Source organism: Muscardinus avellanarius, assembly GCF_963383645.1.
Source record: "Muscardinus avellanarius genome assembly, chromosome: 8".
In the NCBI taxonomy this organism is placed as follows: Eukaryota; Metazoa; Chordata; class Mammalia; order Rodentia; family Gliridae; genus Muscardinus; species Muscardinus avellanarius.
In genome coordinates, this window is record NC_137794.1 from 13,486,264 (window position 1) to 13,511,101 (window position 24,838).

Sequence of the window (24,838 nt, forward strand, 5' to 3'; positions counted from 1 at the left end):
AATGGGCCCATATTTCTTCAATGTCAGATTCCTGTTGTCAGATATTTTTTCCTAGATTAGAAACTATGCATTCATTTTTGGATTGATCATCTTCTAAGAGCGAGATTCTATTCTCCATGTGGTCTAATCGGTTGTTTGTACTTTGAATTGAGGCCTTTACTTCATTAATTGCATGCTTTATCTCTTTTTGGCTCTCTCTGAATTCTTTTCAAAACTCCTCTATTATTTCTACAGTTATTTTCCTGATTTGATCTTCTAGAAATCTCTGAATTTCTGTTTTATCAGGTTCTGATGTTGTGGGGTTGTGGGCATTCATTGCTCCATTGTTATTCCTCTTTCCCATGATTTCGGAAGTTTGTGCCTTCTCTGGGTTCTTCCCTTGGGTCACTACGACTTCACTTAAGGTGCTCTGGATCTCGAGTCTGTGGTATCTCAGTCCCCACTACTCCTTTACTGGGTTGTATCGCAAAGTTTCAGTCCCAGGAAGTCAATAGAGGCTGCTTTAGACTATGGGGGGTGCCAGGTTGCACGTTCTCCTATGGTGTGATATCTCTGCCACCGCCACGCCCCCACTGGGTCAAGTCCCTGGGAGTCAGTACTGGGATTTCTCCTCTGGGGCCCACAATTTGACTCACTGTTGTTGAGTACACAGATGTAGCTGTAGTGGACTCGGTGAATTCACTGCTGCTGCCGCCTGTGGCAATATGGTGCCACTGCCACAACCTCGGCCATGAGGCTGGCGTATTTCTTCTCTGGTTTTGAGCTCTGCTCTGAGTCCCTGCAGCGTGTGCTGAGCCCAGCCACTGGGAGCTTTAGATGCTCCCTGTGCCAAAAAATCTGCCGAATCTCGCCGGGCTGTTCCGCAGCCACTCACCTCGGTTCGCTGTCCGCCACTCCTCTCTGGGGCCTGGTGGGCTGTTGAGTGTGTTGGTCTGGTGCCGTCTGGTGAACTCGCCGCTGCCACCGGCAGTAAGGGGCTGCTGCCGTGTCCTTGGGCATGAGGCAGCGTGTCTCCTCTGTGGCTCTGAGCTCTGTTCTGGGTTCCCCTCCTCTCTGGAGCCTGGAGATTTTTTTGTTTCTCTGGTGATGGTGTTTTCTGGCTATGAAAAGCGCTGATTTTGTGGTAATAGAGATTGGTTGTTAGTGGGGCTCTTAAGCCCCGCTTTTCTCAGTCGCCATCTTCCCGGAAGTCCCTATGTGTTCATTTCTAACAATATTCCCTGATGATATTCTAATTTACACTAATATAAATAACATATAAATATATGTTATATATAAATATGTAAATATATGGCAACATTATTTTATGATATTCACAGAGTTGACAGGTTCGTTTTGTAATGGAAAAGAATCACTTCTTTGAGTTCATCTCCTTAATAAGTTTTTTTTAAGAAAGAGTAAATATGCAAATGAATAATTTATACAGAAAGAAGGAAAGGCCACCTCTCAAATTCTCAGTAATTCAGAATGAGTCCTTCATTTTAACTCTTCCCTGAAATCCCTTGCCAGTCATGCTAAACAACTTTAACAATTTCTTCCCCCTGCCTGATACAGCATATCATGCAGATCTTGAGAAAGCTCCATCAGGGGATCTGCAACGGGGTAGATCCCCCATGAAGAATATCTAGCATTCCTTTCTTCAAAAAATTATTTTAGGATTATTTGGATTAATATGCATAATTGGAATTTTATGTATAAGAATTATAACTAAAACTGATGGGCAGCGGCTTGTGAGAGACTCAGGCAGCAAAGATTTTTTCCCAAGGATAAAGTTATTGGGCCAAACGTTAAGTTCAAACCGTTTGGCCCAAACTGACCTTAGTTTGAGCCACTGTATAAGATTGGGTTTGAGTCAGCCTCGTGAAGTGAGACAAAGCATACTATAATTATTTAAATGTCTGGCACCCTTGCCCTAAACTTTATAAAAAATAATAACTTTTTCCCATCCTTGGCAATCCTGCTTGCATGGCTATGCCCTTGCTTTTCTGCCAAAAAATAAAGTATAAAAATTATAACAAATCCTGAATAAAATGGAGAAAGATTGATCTCGTGTGGCTTATTCTCTCATCAACCTCGGCTTCCCCTCACCAACACACGAACCTCGACTCTGCTAGGGCTGGACCCCGGCACCTCCCCCCTCCTCCTCCTCCCCTCCTCACCACTCAGTCTGGGCCAATGGGCCACTAGCAGGTGCACTAAACAAGGCAGTGGGTTGAAAAGCACTGGTGCACCGGGGTTAATCTGCTTGCTGACTGCGGAACAAGATCATGATGTGAATGAGCCCAGGTCACTCTACTGGAGGGTGGAAGACCACATCTCAGCAGACAGATAACCCACCAGCAGCCAAGGAAGCAGCCAACAACAGACACGAGTAAGCCACAGCCCTGATCTGCGGAGCCTGACACACGCTTGCAGAATCGCCAATAAAACACAACTGAATTGCTGACCTGCTGATTTCTTGAGCTAAATAAATGGTCATGTTTAGAAATGCTAAATTTTATCATGGTTTGTTAAGCATTAAGAGCTGACTGATTCCAATGTGTGCACACACATAAACCAAAACTTATGTTGACTTCCAATAGATATGGTCTCATACTGCCCTCTTAGTCAAATCTGTACAGTATGATCACTGTAGTGATTTCTCTGATTCTTGTGGCCAGTATCCCCTAAGATGACCTTCCAACAAGTTCCAGCCATGTATAGTTTCCTTTTCCTGAGTATGGTAGGAACAGTGATTTGAATCTAACTAATAAAACCTGACAAAGGTAAAGTGATTTTTCAGATGTAATTAAGGACCCTAAACAAATGACTCTAATTAAAAGGGAGATGATCCTGTATGGATGAGACCTAATCAAGTGAGCTCTTCAAAGGAAAAGCAAAGGGTTAGAGAAAACTCAGCTCGTTTTAAGAAGCTAGCTACCATAAATTGTTTGGCCTCAGGGAAATGAATTCTGCCAGCACCGTGAGAGAGCTTAGAAGCGATCCTTCCTTTATTGAGCCTCCAGAGAGGATAAACCTGACTGACATCTTGATCTCAACCTCATGAGACCCTAAACAAAGAACCTGGCTCAGTCATGCCTGGACTTCTGATCTACAGAAACCAGAGGAATTTAGTAGGTGATTTTTTTTCAAGACTAAATTTTTGGTGATCTGTTATGCAATAGAGCAATAATAAAATTCCCATTGACTTCTTAACTTCTTCTTTTTCCCTATATTTCATAGAAATTATTATCACCAAAGTCTACAATAACTTCTCTTAAAAAAAAAAGCAGCAGGCACTTGAATACCTTGTCTTTTCTAATTTCTATATTAAGGCTGAATCTTTCCATCTTTCTTCTCAAAACTGTCTTTTCTGTGGTCCCTGGTGCATCATTTTCCCTGAGTTTATTTCCTGTCTTTCAATGAATCTCTTTCCCCTTCTCTTCTTCCACCTACTTCTTGTGTGTTGGTACTTCCTTGCCAATTGCCACTGTCTGGAGCACCCAGAAAACTTGTGCTGAAGTATCAATCAACTCTCAGCTCATATAACACTGTGATTGCCCCTCTTCTGCCCTGGATGCTGGGCAGTGAGGGTGGGTATGCGATGGGGAGAACACTACCTCTAGTATCTGATCTAATCTTTTTCTCCCCCAAACCAGAAAAAGACTCAAGTTCTGATATCAGCAAGTCAGGAGACACACTCCTCTTTCTGCCGAAATTAAAGCAAATTAAAGCAAGTAGATTTTTCTACAAGTATTTCCTTTGCTCTTGGCTAGTGGTACAAATTAGCCCACCCAGAGGAAATATCAAGCCACTATTTAGGGATCATAGGGATTTTGTCTGTATCAGAGAGATGCCTGGGGAGAAATGGAGAGGTGGTGCGGGAAAGTCACTAGGAAAATTTTGATAAAATCACGTGGTCAGAGATTCTTCTGATAATTCAAAGAATGAGGTCATGAATGTGTATGGCCCCCAACTTCTCAAAGAAATTATATGATCGAGAGAACCTACCTGGAATCTGTTGCTCCCTGATTTTTTTTTGTTATCAGGACCAGTGGCCCTGCTCTGCACACCCTCTGAGAGTCTTCAGCTGAGGATCATGTACACTTCACCGCTTTCTAGCATTTTAATATGAGCATGTTATGTTTCAGAAATTACTCATGACATTCCAAGCCAGTCTGTTTGCAGTTAGAAGAATCTGACAATGAAGTTTAATTCCCAAACTTCTTTTAAGATCTCCAATGTCTAAATCCCTGCGGCTTAAATCTATGTATGATTTTTTTGGGTGAACAAAATAAGCAGCATCGCTAACTCTGAGACCGGAGTCCTAGGCTGTCCTTCCTACTCTAGGACAGTTTTCTCTCACTTGTGCATGCCAGCTAAGTTCATTCAGTAATTAGATCACAGAATCATGTGAAAAGGGGATCATTTATTCAATCATTCATAGATGCCTTCTATACACCCAACAATATGTTAGATAATGGGGACCAGACAAGAGAAAAAGTTCTTTTTTTTCATTGAGGGGTTCACAAATCTAGTGAGGTGAAACAGACATATAAAGGCTGCTGTAATACAATGTTCTGGTATGAATAGGGTATCTCATTTTAAAATTGAGGCCTTGGGGTATCTGGAGGGTGTCTATGCCTAAGGTCCTGTATAAATACTAAAGTATTTATAATCTTTTTTCATAGCTCCATGTGGTCAAAGATCATACAGTACTTTGATTACATGAACTTTGTAATGACAAGATACATTCTGAGAAATAAATCATTGTGTGATTATGTCATTGAACAAATATTTTAGAAAGCGTTTACCCAAACGAAGACAGTTACAGTGACAGTAGGCTTTATCATCATAATAGGACCACCATCTTATCCAGGCCATCATCGACCAAGACATTTCTATGGCGTATGACTATAGTTAACAAAAATGAATGCCAACATCCAAATCGCCCACAATTGTCACTTTTATTTTTCTATACCACCATCTCCCATACCATGGCCTCCCTCTTCTCACTTTCCATTCATGTCTCAACTTTATTTCTGTCCATGTAATTCCACTCACACTGTTCATACTAAGGTCATCACATGATCTTGTATTTCCAAATTCAGTGGCCTTGAGGGAGCCCTACTTTATTGGACTTTGTATTGTATTTCTACTAGAGGCTTTTCTGTTTGTTTGTTGAAAGCCCCTTTGGTATTATTATTTTTTTAAACAGCGCCTCACTCTATTGCCCACGCTGGCCTCAAATTCCTAGGCCCAAGTAATCTTTCTGCCTCAACCTTTTGAGTAGCTGGGACCATAGACATGCACCACCTCACCTGGCCCTTTAGCTTTGATTGTAGGAGATTTCTCTTTCCACCTTTTCTGGCTCCCTCCACTTGACTTTGTATTGGCTTCTCTTTTCCCAGGTCCTTTGCCGATTCCTGGCTTGAATCCTATATTCATCCATGTCTCTACTCCCATAGTTTCAACTTATACATCAAATATCCCCAGTTCTCCAGTTTCACACTTTAGCTCCTCTCTAGATGCCATCTCACAATGCAATGACCACTTCTCAAACTCATCATCAGATAGTTAATCTCTGCCTATCCACCTTCAAGACCTATTACTGTTTTCTCTGTGGATGATGCCGACATTCATCCACTTTCTTTGGTTATAGGTTTCACTCGTGATTAATTCTTCCCAGTTGTCAATGAACCAGTTCAGATAATTCAACCCCATAAAGTTTTCTTTCTGTCCCTACTGTTGGGACCTTAACTCTGAGCTTTATCATTGTTCTTTCAGACAAATCGCTCTCTGTTGTACATGCATTGACCTCTTTTTAGCTCTAATAATCTGTAGGTAAGACTTTTTTAGACTTTTATATACATGAGTTTCTTCTTTCTGAATTTCCCTTAGGAGGATTCTGATCCAACAACGTATCTTCTGTAGCATTTTTTCTTTTGACTTACACTTTTAAATTATTTAGTGTTTTTTAACATAATGTATTTTGACTTAAACATGCTGTTTCAAAGAATTGTAGTTGGGACACATCGATCCACACAGTCACTATGTTCAAAACACACAGCACTACAGGAAAGAAACTGTTTAAAAATAAATTTACCATCGATTTTTACCTTTAAGGACTTTACAATCTGTTAAGGGAAATAACACATGTATCTTCGAATAACCCATGCTGGAATAGGATAAGTATAAGATTGGCACATTAAAAAAAAAAAAAGGTTTTTAAAACTGTACTGAGAAAGTGCTTCTGTCCACAGAGGGAACCCGAGCAGACTTGTGAAAGACCCGATATCTGAGCAAGGACTTCAGACATTAGTGGAATGTGAACGTTTGAGTGTGTATTCTTTTCACACACCTTATTGAAGATTACTTATGTACAAAGCACTACACAGAGTACTGGGGATACAGGGAAAAAAGAGACAGTCCTTGCTTTCAGTCTAATTAAGGAAGAAAGATAAAATCAATTATTTAAATGAAAAGGAATTCTGTTTTCTTTTTTAAAAGCTGCAACACAATAAAGAAATCAGGAAGGTAGAGGAAGAAGACCAAGAGCTCTAAGGAATGTCTCTAAGAGAAGGTCCAAATGGGGCTGAGCCTAGAGTAGCAAACAGCTGAGGACAAAACATAGATGAGTTCCAGGAGGAAAGAGCATCCCACACAAGAATCAAGGGCCAGGACAGAGGGTGTGACATGTGTACTTGGTGATGATAATTCAGGAGAGCTGAAGAAAAGAGCTATGACACATGGGTAGAAAAAATATATCTCGGTCAAGTATTGAAAAGATAAAGGGTAGACTAAGAGGTGAACACACTTTAGGAACAGTTTACTGCTAACTGAGCAAGAGTACTAACTTATAGACAATTCAGTTCATGGATTCATTTTTTACCAGGCAAACAGGAAATTCACTTAATTTACTTCACTTCTCACTAAAAAAAAATGATGATATTGTACTGAGTAGCCAAATCATGGGATTTGTTGTCAACTTTTTACACTTAAATTTTACTACTGACAACATTAGACGTCCCAGAATACTTTCTTTGGTGTTCTGGTCATTTATCTTATTTTACATTTGTGAGTGGCAGCTCTTTTATTTTTATTTCATGATGGCCTACTATTCACTCCTCAAATGGACTAATACAGGAAATAAACATGGAACAGTTGTGGTTCTCAAACATTACAGTGACCAGTATCGTTCTATTACCAGTCATCATAATTTTCTGCCACTACTGATTAATTGGATGGAACTTTGTCCTTTCATTTGGAGCTTAGATAACATGAATTATAACCTACCCCTAAGTGACCTTTTAGGGAAAAAATATTTCAAAGTATATATGTATACTTTGACCAAGTATATGTATATTTGACCTTTTTTATATTTGGTCACACAATAATAAAATAACTGGCCAACTCCAAGGAAGAAATCTACCAATGGAAAAAACAATAAATAAAAAATTTCCAAAATTTCTTTAGTACAGATATTTTCTTTGGACAGTAGATATAGCTCAGTGTTGGAGCACTCGCCTAGCATGCATGAGGCTCTAGGCTCAATCTCTCAGGGAAAAAAAGAGAATATTTTCCTTTATATTTGATATCATTAATCCTACACATTCTTTTCCAAGTAGCCACATAAAATGACCTTCCACTGATAATGGAAATTTCCACATCTCTAACTTGAAAATTCCATCATATTTCTTGAACCAAGAAAGATGTACATAAGCTCATCACAGCCTATTGAGATGACCTTTACATTATGATAGTATTTTACTGCAAGACATGGTAAAGAAAAAAAATTTCAGAAAGAATTAAATGTTTTAGCCTTGTAGACAGAGATGGGGAGTACCACAGTGAGATTTTCTGTCTCTAAAAGGTAACATAAGATTCTAGATACTTAACAGTAATAAAAACACAGCATCAGGAAGTCAGTGAAGTCCATAAAATGAAAACAGGGTGAGCGCCAAATAAAAAAGAAAGACCTATGATAAAACTGCCTTCCAAACTACTTCGGGATGCTTGTGTAGTGATGGTGTAGGAGATGCTGACCAGTGCATCTCAGTACCGGTCCACACCCCACTGTCAAGGAAGCAGGCTGACTATTCTCAAAGTCAGCCTCTGCATTCCTAACATTTTAATTACATCTTGCCAAAGTTGTCTTCTATTTTAATTATACCAAGTGGTCCATAAATGGCAAAATCTTCCTATGTTTTCCCTTCAAAACCCTTCCCTATTTCTTCCCTTTTCTCTTTTGCCATCACAGATAGATGTCTTCTACTTTGTCATACCTTAAAGGACTTTCAATCTCAATGCTAAGTTTGGGAGTGGGATGGTCTCTCCAGTTTCCTCAATCAATTCCATCCAGGTCACCTTCCAGAACCAAGTCAGATATTTTTCTTAAGACACACAGGGGGAAATTATTTTCCTTATGTATTCCTATTTTCTGATTTATCCTTTACTGTTCTCTTACTAGTTTGAAAGTAATGTATCTGCTTCTAATACTTATTCAATATTTCATCACTGGATTTTTTTATATCTGAAATATTACATCTTGATTCAAACAGCTTACCAAACACTTGCTCCTGACTAAAGGCACCCCTGACATCAACCTTCAAGAATTGTTCAAAAGGAAGATGTAATGTCCCCCAAAACACTCCAGCTGTTATATTTTTCTCTTCATTAAATTCACAGAATAATTTATATGCTTTCCTATATAGTATGAACTTATTATCAATGTTATACCTTGAAGTTTTAGTACCTGGAGATTTTGAATTTTTAATGTTTCTATTTGAGAGCTTTTGTATGCCTTGAACAGGAAGGTCTTTACAAACATCTCAAGACAAAAATTAGGTAAATATTTTTTCCTCAAAGAGCAAGAAGACAAAACCCACCTGTCCATGCTTTTGCAGAGGGCCCATCCCATGAGGCATTTCAGGATGTGATGGGGCCTTGAGATTGGCACCTCGGACTTTTGGACGCACCACATCAGAGACCAGACTGGAGGAGATCGCCAGAGACTTGGGCCGGACAGCAGCGGTGCCTGCCCCCCCAGGGGGGTCTGACTCTCCCTTTCTGCTTGGAGCTTCATCTTCGCCTTCAGAGTCCACAACAAAGACATACTCCGCTTTGAAGAGGCCACTTGGCTGCATTCCTTGAAATGTGTTTCCTTTCAGTAGGCTTCCTTGTGAATTTCCCCCACTGTCCTCTGATGGGTAAGTCAGTGTCCCTCGGTCTCTCTCTTCTTGGCTCCCAGTATAGTCATTAGAATTTGACTACAATAGATTACAGACATAAAAACATTAACATGGGTTTGATAAGTGCCTCTTCCTTGTTATTGTACACTGAAAAGTCTGACCTGCTTATAAAACGTTGGGTTCTTGGGGAGAGGATAAGGTGGATACTGGGGATTGAACCCAAAGGCATTTTACCTCTAGACTATACTTCTAGCCCTTTTTATCTTTTAAATTTGGAAATAGGGTCTCCCTTAGTTGCTGAGGGCCTCTTTAATTTGCTGAGGCTAGCCTGAAAGCTATGATCCTCCTCACTCAGCCTCCCAAATACTGGGATGACAGGCACACACCACCACTTGGAATCCCGGTACCAAGAATATCATCTATGTTCAGTGAAGGACTATTAAACACATGAATGAATGAGAGATTATTTACCCTATCCTAACATTCAACTGTTCAAAAAGTAGGAAAAGCTGATGTGGCTAAAATATGCAGTTGTGTGCAAATAATTCTAATCAGCACATGAATATTATCACTTTGGAAAGCTTTGTAGGTTTTCAACGAATATTAGTTCATATTGCTACAGTCTCAAGCTGTTCATAGGGGTCTCATTAATATATATATATATTGAATGCAGTTGAGTACTATTAGGGAGAAACTTCTTCCCAAAAGTGCCTTATATAATATTTGTATAATATTCAGAATTTTCATGAAATGATTTAGCTATATTCATCTTTGAAATAAGAGAGCAGCTTTGAAAAACCTAAAGATCGTTGGCATATTTCCACTTTCTAGATAATATACTTTTACATATGCAAGATGAATTCCATTATTTTATTCCCTTCCAATTTATTCAAGATAACACAAAGTTCCCCGATCTCTTTTTATCATAATAAATAAAACAATAGTAAATATATTTTACAAAGAAAATTATCCCAAATTTTATTATCCTAACACAAATAATTCTCAGATGTTTTTATTTGTTTGTTTTAATTTCAATTCCAGTATTGGCTTCATTTTGGACAGGCATAATGAGCATAAATATAATGAATCCAATTTACAGCCTGTTTTATCAGGCTGTAAATTGTTAATATTTTCCAATGCATTATCACCATAATTTAAATTTGCCCAGATGATATAACCAGCATATTCTTAAATTTCTCTGATTGTCAAATATTAGGCTGTTTATGTTTTTTCTTTGTTATTTCCCTACATAACATCTTTCCTCTCTTGTAGTATGTCCTTGAGATTCACTTTCAAAAGATGGATTATGGAAAAGTTATAAATGGCTTTATGACTGTGGATGAGGGTTTTCTATCAAATTTTGCAAACTTATAAAACTAGCTGTGAAGTGTGAGCATGTCAATATTTCCACAACTGCCCCCTTTTTGCTTTTAATTTTGAAACAGGGTCTCACTAAGTTGCTGGGGTTAGCCTCAAACCTGCAATCCCCGTTTCAGCCTCCCAGGTACTAGGATTACAAACATGAGCCAGCGCACCTGGCTTGTATATTGTATTTTTTAATGTTGTCTATTTGTTATATATAAAATAATACTTCACCGGGCATGGTGGCGCACGCTTTTAATCTCCACGCTTGGGAGGCGGAGACAGGAGGATTGCACAGTTTTGAAGCCAACCGCGCTGGCTTAAGAGACCCTATTTCCAAATAAAAAAGTACAAAATAGGTCTGGGAGCGTAGCCCGGAGGAAGAAGGGCTTCCAGGAACCCCAGTACCACCAAATAATAAATTAATAGTAATAGTAATAATAATAAAGTAATAATAATAATAATAATAATAATACTTCAATGTTTTTTCTTGTATATTCTTTAAAGATAAATTTAAACACTTAAAAGTTTTGGATTATCTTTGGGAGCAGTGCCAAAAGGTAGAATTTGTCTTGCAAATAGTGAACAATAGGACATCAATTCAGAAGAATTGAGAATAATACATTAGGAGAACCTGTGATTTGTTATCATTGAGTCTCCTATTGCATAATTTACATATTATAGGTAGATACAGTACACTTATTATATATAGTATATTATAGGTAGTATATTATAGGTAGTATATTATAGGTAGTATATTATAGTATATTATAGGTAGTATATTATAGGTAGTATATATAGTATATTATAGGTAGATACAGTACACTTATCTTTTTTCAGTGCTGGAGAACAAATCTGGGGCCTTGCACATGCTAGCCAAGCACTCTACCACTGAGTTACACCCGTGCTCATTTTATTTTTAAACAACCTTAGATTTCAGTCATCTCATTTAAGCAGGAGAAATAAACATTATTATGGACAATTTAATGTACTTGCTTGAAATAAAAAAAGAATAAAAAGAATCCTACCCTATTTACAGTTTCTGGACTCTTATCACTTGGTTCCTCGGGAATTCTAACAAGGAACTGAGACTTGTCAGTGAACTGGACGTGAGCTGGTAGCCTTCCGACAGTGGGGACGAATGTGAAGATCAGAGGTTTGGTTTCAGAATCCCCAGAAGAGACCTATGGGATACGTAATAAATTAGACTTTCAGCCTTGGCGAAGTTTTATCTTGACTTATTTTCTCCAGATACCATGATATTTATCTTTTTATTTTGATAAGTTGTCTATTGTCCTGTGATCACATGAATGGCTGCCAAAAAAAGAACAGACATCAAAATAGTCATTCTGTATCAGAACCTTTTTATAATGCAATTTTCCCTGGGAAAGGAAACACCTTTAAGAGAATCCTGTTGTAAGCAATGGCAGTAAAACAGCAGATTGGGAAAAGGACCAGCTGGAAATTTACAGGGCATCTCTACTTCCTTGAGATCACCACAAACATTTGCTCTCTTTGAAAATCAACTTTTATCCATTTAAACCTGGGTTAGCAGGTTCAACTTACTGACTCCCCACCAATAAACATGCAAGAAAACTCCAACATTTATCATTTTTCCAGATTGTTTAAGTATGGATTTAAAATGGAAATTATACCTAACAGAATGCCAGTATCTGCTCTGAAGTCACCTCTCTCTCTCTCTCTCTCTCTCTCTCTCTCTCTCTCTCTCTCTCTCTCTCTCTCTCTCTCTCATTTTTTTAAATTCATTTAAAAGTCATTTCATCTGAGTATTTGCTGTATGGGAGGCTCTCAGGAGCAAGGGGCAAAGTAGTGGATAGAAAATATTCAACAACCTGCTCGAAACAACAACCAACAACAATAAAATATATATATATATATATATATATATATATATATATATATATATATATATATATATACACTAAATGCTAAGGAAATAGTGAAGAGGGTGCCTGCCCCAGCTGGGAAGTGGCATAAAAGACAACACTTGAGATGAGTTAGGCGAAGGGCAGGCTAAGCCACCCCAGTCGGAGAGAAGCTGATGAGGGGGAGCCTTGAAGGCTGCGCAGTGCAGTGTGTCTCAGCCTTGGACTTCACCCCATTAGCATCAGAGAAACATTGAAGTGGTGTTGATGGAGAGACGACATAAATGCACTGGATTTTCAGACAGATAAATCTGGCTTTTAAAGTCACAAAGCTAGTGCTGGGCGTGCTGGCACACGCTTGTAATCCCCGCGCTTGGGAGGCGGAGACAGGAGGATCACGCAGGTTCGAAGCCAGCCGCACTGGCTTAAGAGACCCTGTTTCCAAATAAAAAGTATAAAAAATAGGTCTGGGAGTGTTGCCCGGTGGCAGAAGGGCTTCCAGGAACCCCAGTACCACCAAAAATAAATATATAAATAAAGTCACAAAGCTAGAGACAAGAGCAAGTAAAGAAAAATCCATAAACTGAGCATTATATTAGAAGGGAGACAGAGAAATGGTATTGTAGATGTCTCTCCTACCACTACCACCACCATCACCACCACCACCAAGTAGTTTTGATGAGAAATAAAGGGAGAGACTGAGAGTAGTGAGAAAGGAAAAGAGAATTCCCGAGGTGCTGCTGTCGGTCTTGGAGTGAATCTGAGCATAGCTGTAGACGGAGGGAAAAGGCCAATAGAGAAAGAAAGGGAGCAAAGATCCTGGAGAAAGCAAGCAAGGTAAGTTATGGAACAAAAGAAGGAGCAGGGTCTCCTTTGAGGCCAGAGAAAGGGAGCTAAGAAAAATAAAAACATATGATGCAGTAAGTGAAAGGTCTGGGGTCACTTGATACAACCAATTTTCATGATGAAGTCAACCCATGTCTAGTCTGCCACCTTGGTGTCTTTGTCAGAAGGAACAGGGTCTGCTTTGGCAAGATTCCTCCCTTCTTCATCATAGAAGCCATGCCACCCTCTGTACCTTAGACCCCTCGGGCCCTACGTCCTCTTAAGCATGCCTGCATCCCGGTCCCCACCAGCACCCAGCACAACCCTGGGCTCTGAGCCATCCTGCACCCCAATCCAACTCTTGAGACGTTTTCACTGTGTGCTTTCTGGTATCTGATCAGCTATTAGAGAATCCTCCATGCCCTTAACTTCTTCTCTAAACGCTTCTTGACTCCCAATTCTAACAAAAACGTGATTCTCTCCAAAGATCTCTTTCCCAAGAATTTCTCACAGTGGTGACCTTTCCTCTCACATTCCTGTCCCTCTGAGCCTGGAAAGAAGACAAGTTCAATGCCTTCCAACTAGTCGCTCTTACCCAAGCACTTTGAGTGTCAAGTCTTCAGTCTACACCATCCATGGGTGTCTGGTTGCAGGCATCTGCCCACACCTACAATGAACCTTTCTCTCCTTGAACAGTTCATTCCCAGCTCAGTGACACATTCTCCAACCCTGCCCTTTTTACATTACCCAATATTACATCCCAATGACTACTTGTTCTAATATTGTGTTACCTTGCCTACTACTCTTCCGTGGTTCTCTCGAGCCTAGACCAGTAGCTAAAACCCCATAATTTTAGGGTTGTTATTTAATTCTCTGACCTCCATTTCCTGTCTTTCCATACTGCTTCCTCTAATAGTCCAACATTTCTTCTACCCCACCAGTATTAAAATCTATTTCATTGATGGGCATGGTGACAACCACCTATAATCCTAGTAGTTGGAGGGCTAAGACAGGAGGATCTCAGCTTCAAAATCAGTCTCTGCAACTTAGCAAAACCTTCTGCAACTTAGAAAGACCCTGTTTCAAAATATATCAGAGCTGGGGGTATAGCCCCAAAATAGAATAGCCCTGAGTTCAATCCCCAGTACCAAAATTTAAAAAAAATTTAAAAGCTACGTTATTTTTCCAACATCATGCTGTCCTACATTTGTTTTCTTAAGTAGCCTAAAAAAATGGGCATAATTAATCTCTCAAATACTCCTCAATGTCGGGCATAGTGGCGCACGTTTGTAATCCTCGCGCTTGGGAGGCGGAGACAGGAGGATCACGCAGGTTTGAAGCCAGCCACGCTGGCGTAAGAGACCCTGTTTCCAAAATATAAAATAGGTCTGGGAGTGTAGCCCAGAGGTAGAAGGGCTTCCAGGAACCCCAGTACCACAAAAATAAATACTCCTCAAATACCTTGGCTTCTCTTACATCATCATCCCACTTACATCATCATCCCACTTAGGTCAACCACAGTCCTCACTACATGTAGTTTCCTACTTACTTTACTTCTGCCTCAGAAAATGCCAGGGGAACTCAACCAATCACACTTACTGGTCTGGTCTCACTTCAAATGTGTAACTCTGAGCCTCCAACAGGGGCCACAGTCTGCCCCCACAATCATGCCAAGCATCTGTAGCCCATTTGCTCTGAAACTGGCCTAAAATATTCTTTTACACAATTCCCCTTTATTCAACCCCCTAATATCTTCTTTTCCATCCTCACGCTGGGCAAATAACTTTGTTTCCTTTTTCCCTGAGATCACTGAAGCCATTATAAAAGACCAAGACCTCTCAAAGCCCCAACACCACACCTACTCACCTGCCTGAATCTCTGCCTTTCCCTGGTCTTCAGTCTTGCTACTATGCTTTAGCTAAAGCCAGCCTCACTTGAACTCATTGCCTTCTACTTACTTTTGTTTATTCCATAAGGTCTTCTAAAATGCCTACTAAAGGACAGCTAGGAACTATTCTAGCGATTGGTGATAGAACAGTGAACCCACCTGCATGTCATTACTTTCTTGTGAAAGACAGGCAGTAAATAAATTTAAAAAATGCAAAATTGGTGGTATTTCCACAAGCGCTATGAAGACTTACTTTAAGGCTATTGTGATAACCCATGGAACATAGAATGGTGGTTAAACTTGTATTACTACAATGATAATGGGAAGAAGTATTCGATTCTAACTATATTTTAAAGGAAAAACTTGGAATTCGAAGTGGAGTTTAAGAGACAGACAAGAGACAATACATGCATAAATTTTTTTACTTGAATAGCCACAGTAAATGAGACATTATTCATTCAGACGGGTAAGAGAACAGTTGATGCTGTTTTAGTAATAAAGACCAAGATCAAACTTGATATGCCCAATATGGATCCAGGTGGAAATGTGGGGAAGAGAGTGATGTTTAGAAGAAAGTTTGTGCTGGAAATAAAATTGTCAGAGTTGTTAGCAATAGATGGTGTTTTAAATCATGAGACTAGGTGAGATCCCCAAGGGAGTAAACACAAACAGAAAAAAGAGGTCAATGATCGAACCCTCTAGGTTAATATTACGTGCTCTGGCGGCTGAGGAAGAATCAGCCTTCCAAGGTGACATGAGAGTTTTAAGGAAGATAAAAAGGCCTGCAACATCACTGACAGCCATGAAAAAGAACCTGCCCAGAGACCAAAGATTGATAGACATCACTGAGAAACTAGCCCAAATGTAAATCCATGGATTTGTAGCAAGACCATTTGCTTGGCTGTATTGGATCCGGGGCATTCTACCTCTGACCTATAACCCCAGCCTTATCTTATTTTTTATTTTGAAACAGGGTCTCATTAAGTCGCTGAGGGCTTTGGTAAGTTGTTGACACTGGCTTCAACCCCATGATCCTCCTGTCTCAGCCTCCCAAGTACTTTGATTACAAATGTGCACCACCATGCTAGGCTTTGATAGTTTTCTGGGGGAGGGGGTTGAACTGCCTATCATAGAAACAGAGAAAACAAATAACATTTATAGAGGTGGTGTTTGGAGGTGGCTGGGTAGAAAGATGTCATGAGTGTAAAGAAATTAAGGATTCTGTTAAGAGTCGAGCAAATGATCAACCATAGAGCTGGTTTCGATCATTAAGGATGAAGGACCTCGGGTTCAAAGAACGTGTCTCAGAACATAGATCTGAGGTCATGAAGACTCTGGGAGAATTGTTTGGGGTCTTAACATGGTATATGATAGTTTAGTAGTTAGAAGTATATTGAGGTATAGTAATTCTGGATAGTTTGACAGTCTAGACTTTAGTTTTCTGAGAAGAGTGAGAGGTAGGGCGCTGAGTTTGGAAAGGTCGAGGAGCTGTGGAGTAAGCCTGCTGACAGGGTCACCAGGGCCATCTTCCCAAAAGGGAAAGTCACACTGGGTAAAAGCAGGATTGGGCTGGAGACAGACTTATTGCATGGTAGCACAATCTTGAATAAATGCAAAACCGGAGTGAGGAGTCCCGGGAACAGAACACGCAGGCCGTTTGGTTAATCATTAGAGATTCTCTTTGTGAACATAAATTGCAAAAGAACAGCATGGCCTTCTAGGACATTTTCCCCAAGTTTTAGAGAGTTCTAATAAAACAACTCTGGACAATTTATTTCAAGGTAGAACTTTCTGGTAACTAAAATACTCTGAAATCTTGTGGGAACCATGCATACCCCTTAGGGTGTATAAAAGATGCAAACAAATCCTAACTCAACTTTCATTTATCAATATTCTTTTTTGCCTTTAAAGATATTTGCCATTATTCCCTCATTATAGTCATATCACAATTCCCAGGTGGCAGTTATTATCAGGAAGTAATAAATCACCACCTTTTTGTGTGTGGGAAAGAACATTAGATCCCTGAAACCTAAGAAACGCAGTAGGCAGATCAGCACTATGTAATGCTACAAATTTTCTAGATGTATTATTTTCTAAGAAGATTTCTCTGCATGACTAATCTCATCCATTTCCCAGTGGAATGAAGAATGACCTGGACAAGTGAATCACTAAGAGTAGGTCAAATAATCCACCCTAGAATTTCACTTGGGCAGGAAATAAAATTCTTTAGAAATCAAGAAAGAAGTAGCCAGGCGTACTGGCGCACCCTTGTAATCCCAGTACTTGGGAGGCTGAGACAGGAGGATCACAAGTTCATGCCTAGCCTCAGAAACTTCGTAAGACTCTGTTTCAAAATAAAGAATAAAAAATAGGGCTAGCTATTACCTTTGTAGCTCAAAGGTAAAATGCCCCTAGGCTTAATCCCCAGTATAGCAAAAAGAAAAAAAAGAAAAAAGTAAAGTTGAGACTTTGTCCCCACTTTTTTTTAGATAGACCTTCCTTATCTTCCAACATAATGACTATAAGTCTTAAGTCTATCCAAATGAAATTTGAATAGTGAAAGGCTTCCATATAAGTGCCCCATGATATGGTAATACATATAACCATTATAAACAGTCGCTTTACTTTCTAAATCATGCACTGGTGAAATTTACTTCTCTAAATGCCTTGCACAATTGTGTGATGCACTCTCTCTTAAGTTTCTAAAATATGAATAGAGCTCCACATTTGATATACCCAGAGGTAGGAACTTTTCAAAGGTTGATATCTATAATTTTAGTAAATATAACAGGAATGAAGTATGAATAAAAACGGCTGCTTCAATGAATAAAGCATGCTTTTATCTTAATACCTTTAAAGGAGTTTCTAAACATAACCATATGCTGAGGACGAAGGTAGCAGAATAGAAGTAAAATTATTTTCTTCTACTTTATCATTACATTTTTTTTATTTTTTTATTTATTTTATTTTTATTATTATTATTTGCGGGTCTGGGGGTGGAACCCAGAGGCATTTGACCTCCGAGCTACACCCCCTGCCCAATTTTTTATTCTTTAGTTTGAAACAGGGTCTCACTGAGTTACGAAGGGCCTCACTAAGTAGCTGAGGCTGTCGGAGAACCGCAATCCTCCAGTCTCAGCCTCCCAAAGGCTGGGATTACAAGTGTGCGCCACCACGCCCGGCTTTATCATTACATTTTTAAACAGAAACATCCATATCATGTGGGGGAAAAAATTTTTGACCTGTGCCAGAAAAGAATCTCTTATTTTAGTAGAACCAACATATGATGTCATTCCAGAGAGCATAATAGGACTAAGGACTTATTCATCTTCCTGGATTACTGTTGGAGAGTTAGGAGATTGGGGATCAATTTCCATCCATGGACATTTCTCAGAAAAGCTGCCACAGGCGGGGCAATTTTTGTTATTCACTTTTGCATTAATGTTAGAAAATTAGCATGGGTTCTTTGCAGGGTCTTCATCTAGCTTCCTCTTATCTTAACAAAAATCAAGTATTCACTTGTAAAGAATTTCAGATGGGAAAGGCTTTGAATTTACCATAACCACGCTAAGGCAACACTCAGAGGAAAAATCACATGTGAGTCAGTACACTGTTGAATCCCTTGTTCAGAAGGAAAAAAACAAATGCTATTACTGCACACTGTGTGGCCAAGTTCCAAGGAGCCCCAAAAGGAATTGCTATGGTGATGAAAAATCATTCTCCACACAAAGCAGAAACAGATGCATGTTAATAGCATTGCACTGGTTAATTGGCAATTAACATTTTCAGTCGTCAATGCCATTTAAGCATCTTCATGCCTATCATGGGGAAACTATTTTAATAATAGAAATAAGAGCTGAAACGATTAAAATATTTGCCTGAATGTGTTTTGAAATGCTCACAATCTCTAAAACTGACACCTTCTCACCAGACAGCCTCATAAACTGAGAAATTGTTTGCACGGATGCCATACAGGCTAACTGCTCCTTTGCTCAGCTTCGGTCTTCGGCACCTTCCTTTTTTACATTTCCCTGAAAGTTCTCCTTCCAGTGTTGACACCCGCACTCCTGGATGGCCACTAGCCTCTTACTGTGAAGAGAGGCATGGCAAGATATGTAAGCATTAACGGTACGCGCAGGCCAGTCCTGAGCACTTTCTTTGCCCAATGAGCGATTTTGCCTTTATCAGCTCATCCAGCTCTCTAGCTGTAGATAAGATCTCATTTTGCTCAAGAGACAAATTTATCTACACCCGGGTAGCTCTCCCTCACACCCTCTTGCAGCAAAGAGCCGGAACAGGGTGCACTGCTTTTAAAAGTTATTGAAAGCATCAAGCAAAGGCTTCCTTTTACCTGGGGTGTGGTCTGACCGCTCCCTGCTAAGCTGCACGAGTTCATTTGGAAGTCATGTCCCCGCAGTCACTCGGAAGCCCCTGTTCTAGAAGCACTGGTTCATCACGTAGGGAGCGATCAAACCAATGGCTGAGGTGGGAAGGGAGCCTGCTACTAAAACAACACACGCTCACATAGAAAAAAAAAAAAAAAGGAATGCTAAAAAGAGGTAAAGCAGGAGCCTCCCTGAACTGAATAATTCCGTGCACTCCAAAGAACAGATTTGTGCTTTGACAATTTTTTTTTAAGATCTGGAATTTGATGAGATCTTATTGACTGCTGAAAACAGGATCAGTAGATGTAAAATAAGAAAATGCCACCTATATGGGTTTGCCCTCTTTTCTTTTTATGCATGTTTCCAATTATATATTTTGGGAAAGGAAAGAGAGAAGCCAGATTGTGCAGCAATAAAAAGCTGGTTGAAGGGCCCTAGCATCTGCCGATCTCAGCTATCAGTTGGTCACGCTCACAGAGAACACTTAGCGATACAAACACAAGCAGGCAATGTGTCTAAATCAAGAACTAGAAAACACACAGTGATCATCTCAAAGAATCAATAACTCAATTATCAGTCACTGGGGTATAAACTGCAAGCAACGATACAGGAGCGTCTGTACTGACTGAAGTTTTGCTGTTAACAAAATTAGCCCTAAAATAAAACTTGGAATCAAATAGTTGTCAAAACAAAATTCCATTCCAAAGTTCCTGGAAGACGCTGCATATCCTGACTGCAGATAAATAAATCTCAAAATTTCATGCTTGAAATTGATTGTAGTCATCAGCTTTCAGTATTTCTATTTTCAAAGTATTGATTTTTTTCCTAATCTGTACTATCTATATTGTGCTTTGGCAGTGAAAAATGTGGTGTTGGAAGGGCTAAGAATAGACTAAAGGCTATGAGAAGGAATGAAGACTTTATTTTAGGGACCTAGATTGTGCCTTTTAACGTTTTCAACATCATCAAAAGCATGGACTTGTGGAACTATGATGAGTAAAATGATTGTCAAAGTGATTCTATTAACAAGTTGGAAAAATTATTCCAAGTAATAGAGGACACGCTGACCTAGAAATGCTCTAAATTGCTGAATGTAAGAGTTGTGTTATATGTACGTGTCTTTTCTACATTATTTATCTACTCATACATACCCAAAAGAGAATATAATATCCTCCTATTCTAACAAAAAGCCTACAATCCAACTGAGAATTAAGAACAGGTATAAAGATAACAAAGATAAAGCACGGAGGAAAAGAAAAGGCCCATGCTAGAGTTCTCCAACTTCTTCACTGCACATGCAGAACATCTGTACCGATGTTCTTTGTGACTGAGGAGACCTAGGGCCTGAGTTTGCACTTCCAACAGAGTCCCGATGCGCCCTTTGGCTGCATGTCTGTGGCATTCGACTACAGGGGTTTCAAAGGGTGGAGAGCTTACAGGCCACCGGAGTGAAGTAAATGGGAAGAGCTGAGCTTACAAGGATGGGGGAATGGTGAGCGTGCCGGGATAGCATTTGTCTCAGGCAGAGTGGAAACCCTGAGTGAAAGGACCTATCAGAACAACGAGCATCGCAGGCAGCAGATGCAGTTCTAAAGTATCAGACCCTGGAGTTGGGTCATTCACTGGCTGAGAAAGTTCAGGCAAGTTGGAACCTTTCAAAGACTCTGCTCTCTCATCAGTGAAACATGGGTAAGACCAGAACTCGATTCTCAGGGTTGTTGTGAGGAATTATAATTAGACTAAGATGAGAAGCCCATGATGACTCTGTGACAGGCAAATGTTTCATGCACATTACTTCTGTTGGTGCTGTTGTTTTGAAAAGTAATACAGATGAGAGTAAAGGCAGATATGACAAAAAAGCAGGTTAAATAGGGATCATCAAAAATATCAAATTAAGGTGTTTTGATATTATTCAGTGAGGAATAGGGATGGAGGATGGGTAGATGATTGAGAGAGATAGATAGGTTATGAAAGGATACCATCAAAAAATCAGAGACCACTGGAATCCTCAAGTCCTCCTGGGCAGCTCCCAGAGGGAAAGGGAAAGTGGTCTCTTTGGTCAGTGGTTCAGCTTATTACAAGTGGATGCAAACAACTCTGACGCCCTTGCCCTAGGCGTCAAGGGCTGTTCCTTTCCCTTTGACTTTCTATTTTTCTCATTCTTTCCCCTAAACATAAAGCATCGATTAAGAGAACTGATGTAACTAAATTTGAGAGAGGAACTTTAGTCCCTACTTTTTGCCCTATTCAAATTCTTCCTTGAATCACATGAGAACCATGAGAACAAGAGGAGAATCGACTAAGTTAATCCATCGCTTTGGTATTTTTATATTTTTCTCTGAATCTTTTTCGCAACTTTTCTCTAACAAATTTCCTTATTTTACTGATTGATAATTGTTAGTGTTATATACTATTTATTATAATGGTGGAAGACATAATTTTTACTTAAAATAAAAACCTATAATGGTCACGTGTCATAATAGCCTGGCTCAGCCATCTGGTTAGTAATTACAAATAGTCTCATAGAACACATATATTTAAGGTAATTTTGTTAGAAATCATCCTCATTTGAGAAAAAAAATAATGGCACTTTGTTGGGAAAAAAAAGTTCCTAGTCTTGGGTGATAAAAGGGCATATAATTTACTTTTCTTCTAGACAAGAAGAGTCACCTAGGTTCTATTTAAGACGCTAGCATTTTACTATTTATGGAATCCAGGGGCAGTCTACCTCCAAGTTACAATGCCAGCACTATTTAATTTTGATTTGAAACAGGATCTCACTAGGTTGATAAGAGTCTCACTAGCTGCTGAGACTGTCCTCAAACCAGTCATCCACCTGTCTCAGCTTTCCAAGTACTGGGATTACAAGTGTGTGTCATCATGCCCAAATCGAAGCCTTTTATAAATATAGAACTTTAGGGGTCTCCATTCCACTAAGGAACATAAACTTCTCTGGTGAATAATACTGTTTTCCAAAGAAAGTTAAGTGTGCTGAAGTTTGCAACAGACAGATGCAATCCAAAATTCTCTCTAAAGCCTGGCATTATTGATGGAGGAAGCAGGCATTCTTCGCCTTTCTTACTAAACATATTACTGCAGTACCTTCAAGCCAAAAAACTCTTAAGATATTGCTTTTAAAATAAATAATATAGAACAAATAATTTCTCTTCCTGACATGGTAAACAAATCTGAGGGGGAAAAATAGATGAGTTCACAAAAAGATTGCCAAGAAACATGTCAAGTGCCAGAGTAGATGCAGCTGCCAAGGCTGTGGAGACGCCCATTTGTCTATTCCAATGCCTTGTATTTGATAACAGAAAGTAATAAAAAGTCTCGTGTGTGTGTATGTGTATGTGTGTGTGTGTGTGTGTGTGTGTGTGTGTGTGTGTGTGAGAGAGAGAGAGAGAGAGAGAGAGAGAGAGAGAGAGAGAGAGAGACTGGGAATTGAAACCAGAGGCATTCTATCTACCTCCCCACTACACTCATGGCCCTATTTTACTTTTTTGTTTTGAAACGGGGTCTTACTAGGTTGCTATGAGTCTTACTATATTGCTAAGTTGGTCCTTGAGGCTGTGATCCTCCTGTCTCAGCCTCCCAAGTACTGGGATTACAGTCAGGTGCCACATACCTGGCCTACTTATTTTTGTTAACATCAGCTCTATGCTGCTCTACAACATGGTCTATAGTCTGGGAAGGAGACACCCTTAGTGAAATCAGTGGTGAGTGAAGTTAGAAGAGAGAAAAAGATGGGGACTGGATGCGAGCTGTGTGGTAGAGTGGTCTCTGTCTATCCCTGGAATTTCATTCTTAGCTTTTGCATTCTTAGGTCCCGTTTTTGCTGATGAGCACTGAAGTACTTACTCTGCTTCAGTCCTGGGTGGTTTTATTTTTTTCCTTTGGAGATGGGAACTACCAGGAGTTGGGGTCCCTGTCTCCTGGGTAAGGGATGACTCTAGGGGTCCCCATTTGGTTTATTCTAGTACACAGACTCAGAAACCAGTAGACGATATTTTAAGTGAATCTTGAAATCTCATCAAAGCGATGTGATATTCCCCCAAAGCATTAGTATGGCTCATCTGGACTGGATATCCGGATTGCTTCTACATAGGATACTACTGCTCATAACTTCTCCTCCCCTTGGGCCACATCCGGTCACTTACAGGGAAATGGATAGAACTGGAGAACATCTTGCTAAATGAGATCAGTCAGTGATAAAAAATAAGAAATTGGATGTTCTCCCTAATATGCAGAGGCTAGGAGAAAATGGGTCATAGGAGGAACTCTAGATGAAGAAGGAGAAACTAGATGAGCAAATAAGACAGCCTAACTGAAGGGGATGGGAGGGAAAGGAGGGAATACCCTAATGTACATGATGTATATTCACAAACATATCAAAGTCAATCACTAAGCCAAACATGAGGAGGGAGGGAGGAGAGAATGGGGTGTGAATTGGGTAAGGGCCAGTTGGGTGATGTGTGCATGTATGCCTCTACCATCTTGTATCCCATTAAGATGTATGACTACAGTGCATCAATTTAAAAAATTAAAAAATTAGTAGCCTTTCTCAATTAAAATGATCCAGAAGCTTAAGAGTCAATCTAACACCTAAACATTTGACACATTTAGATATTCAAAAGAAATAAAAATCTCACATCTACTGTTTGACATGGTTGGATATTCACGAGAAGTTAATACATCCCATACATGGGAGAATTTGAAACGGAAGCAGAAACAATCACAAGAAACACTTGTCCATACAGAAGACGTGGTTCACTCTCTGTGTGTTGAATCAGTTCTATCTTGGCTTCCAGCCACCATTTCCCCTGCTCCCGCCCTATCCCTGGATAGTCCTCTGTTTGTGCTATTGGACCCCAAAGCTTTGAAGTGGATCAGAAACCACTCTTTGGGCAAACTCATCCAGTTGCTTTAACTAATGTTTAACAGATTAAGAACCCACCAGCCCCACAAGATTAAAGTCCATCAGCCCACAAGATAATGATTCAAATTAAGGATTGAAATTCAGCAAAGACATTGGGTCTCCAAGACCTAATTCTTTTGTTGTTGTTGTTGTTGTTGTTGTTGTTGTTGTTGTTGTTGTTGTTGTTTTTGGTGGTGGTGGTGGTGGTGATGGCTTTTGTTTGTTTGGATTTTTGTTTGTTTCATTGCTGGAGGTTGAACCCAGGGGCATTCTACCTCTGAGCTACATACACCCCCAGTCATATTTTGTATTCTTTATTTTGAAACCCTAAGTTGAGGAGGGCGTCACTAAGTAGCTGAGAAGTAGCTGAGAAGTAGCTGAGGCTGGCCATCAACATTTGATCT

General features: G+C 39.7%; 1 protein-coding gene across 1 annotated transcript in view; it reads right to left on the bottom strand.

Moving 5' to 3' along the window:
* MLIP (muscular LMNA interacting protein) overlaps positions 1–19,562 on the bottom strand; it is a gene marked incomplete at its 3' end in the record, with an annotated part of 157,447 nt that extends 137,885 nt beyond the window's left edge. Inside the window, exons 1-3 of the mRNA XM_080700067.1 lie at positions 19,483–19,562; positions 11,561–11,716; positions 8,868–9,248 (exon numbers count right to left, since the gene is read on the bottom strand). Of these exons, the coding sequence (XP_080556193.1) occupies positions 8,868–9,248; positions 11,561–11,716; positions 19,483–19,527 (582 nt within the window). The 5' untranslated portion in view covers positions 19,528–19,562. The remainder of the gene's footprint in view (positions 1–8,867; positions 9,249–11,560; positions 11,717–19,482) is intronic.
* Between the last annotated feature and the right edge of the window lie 5,276 nt (positions 19,563–24,838).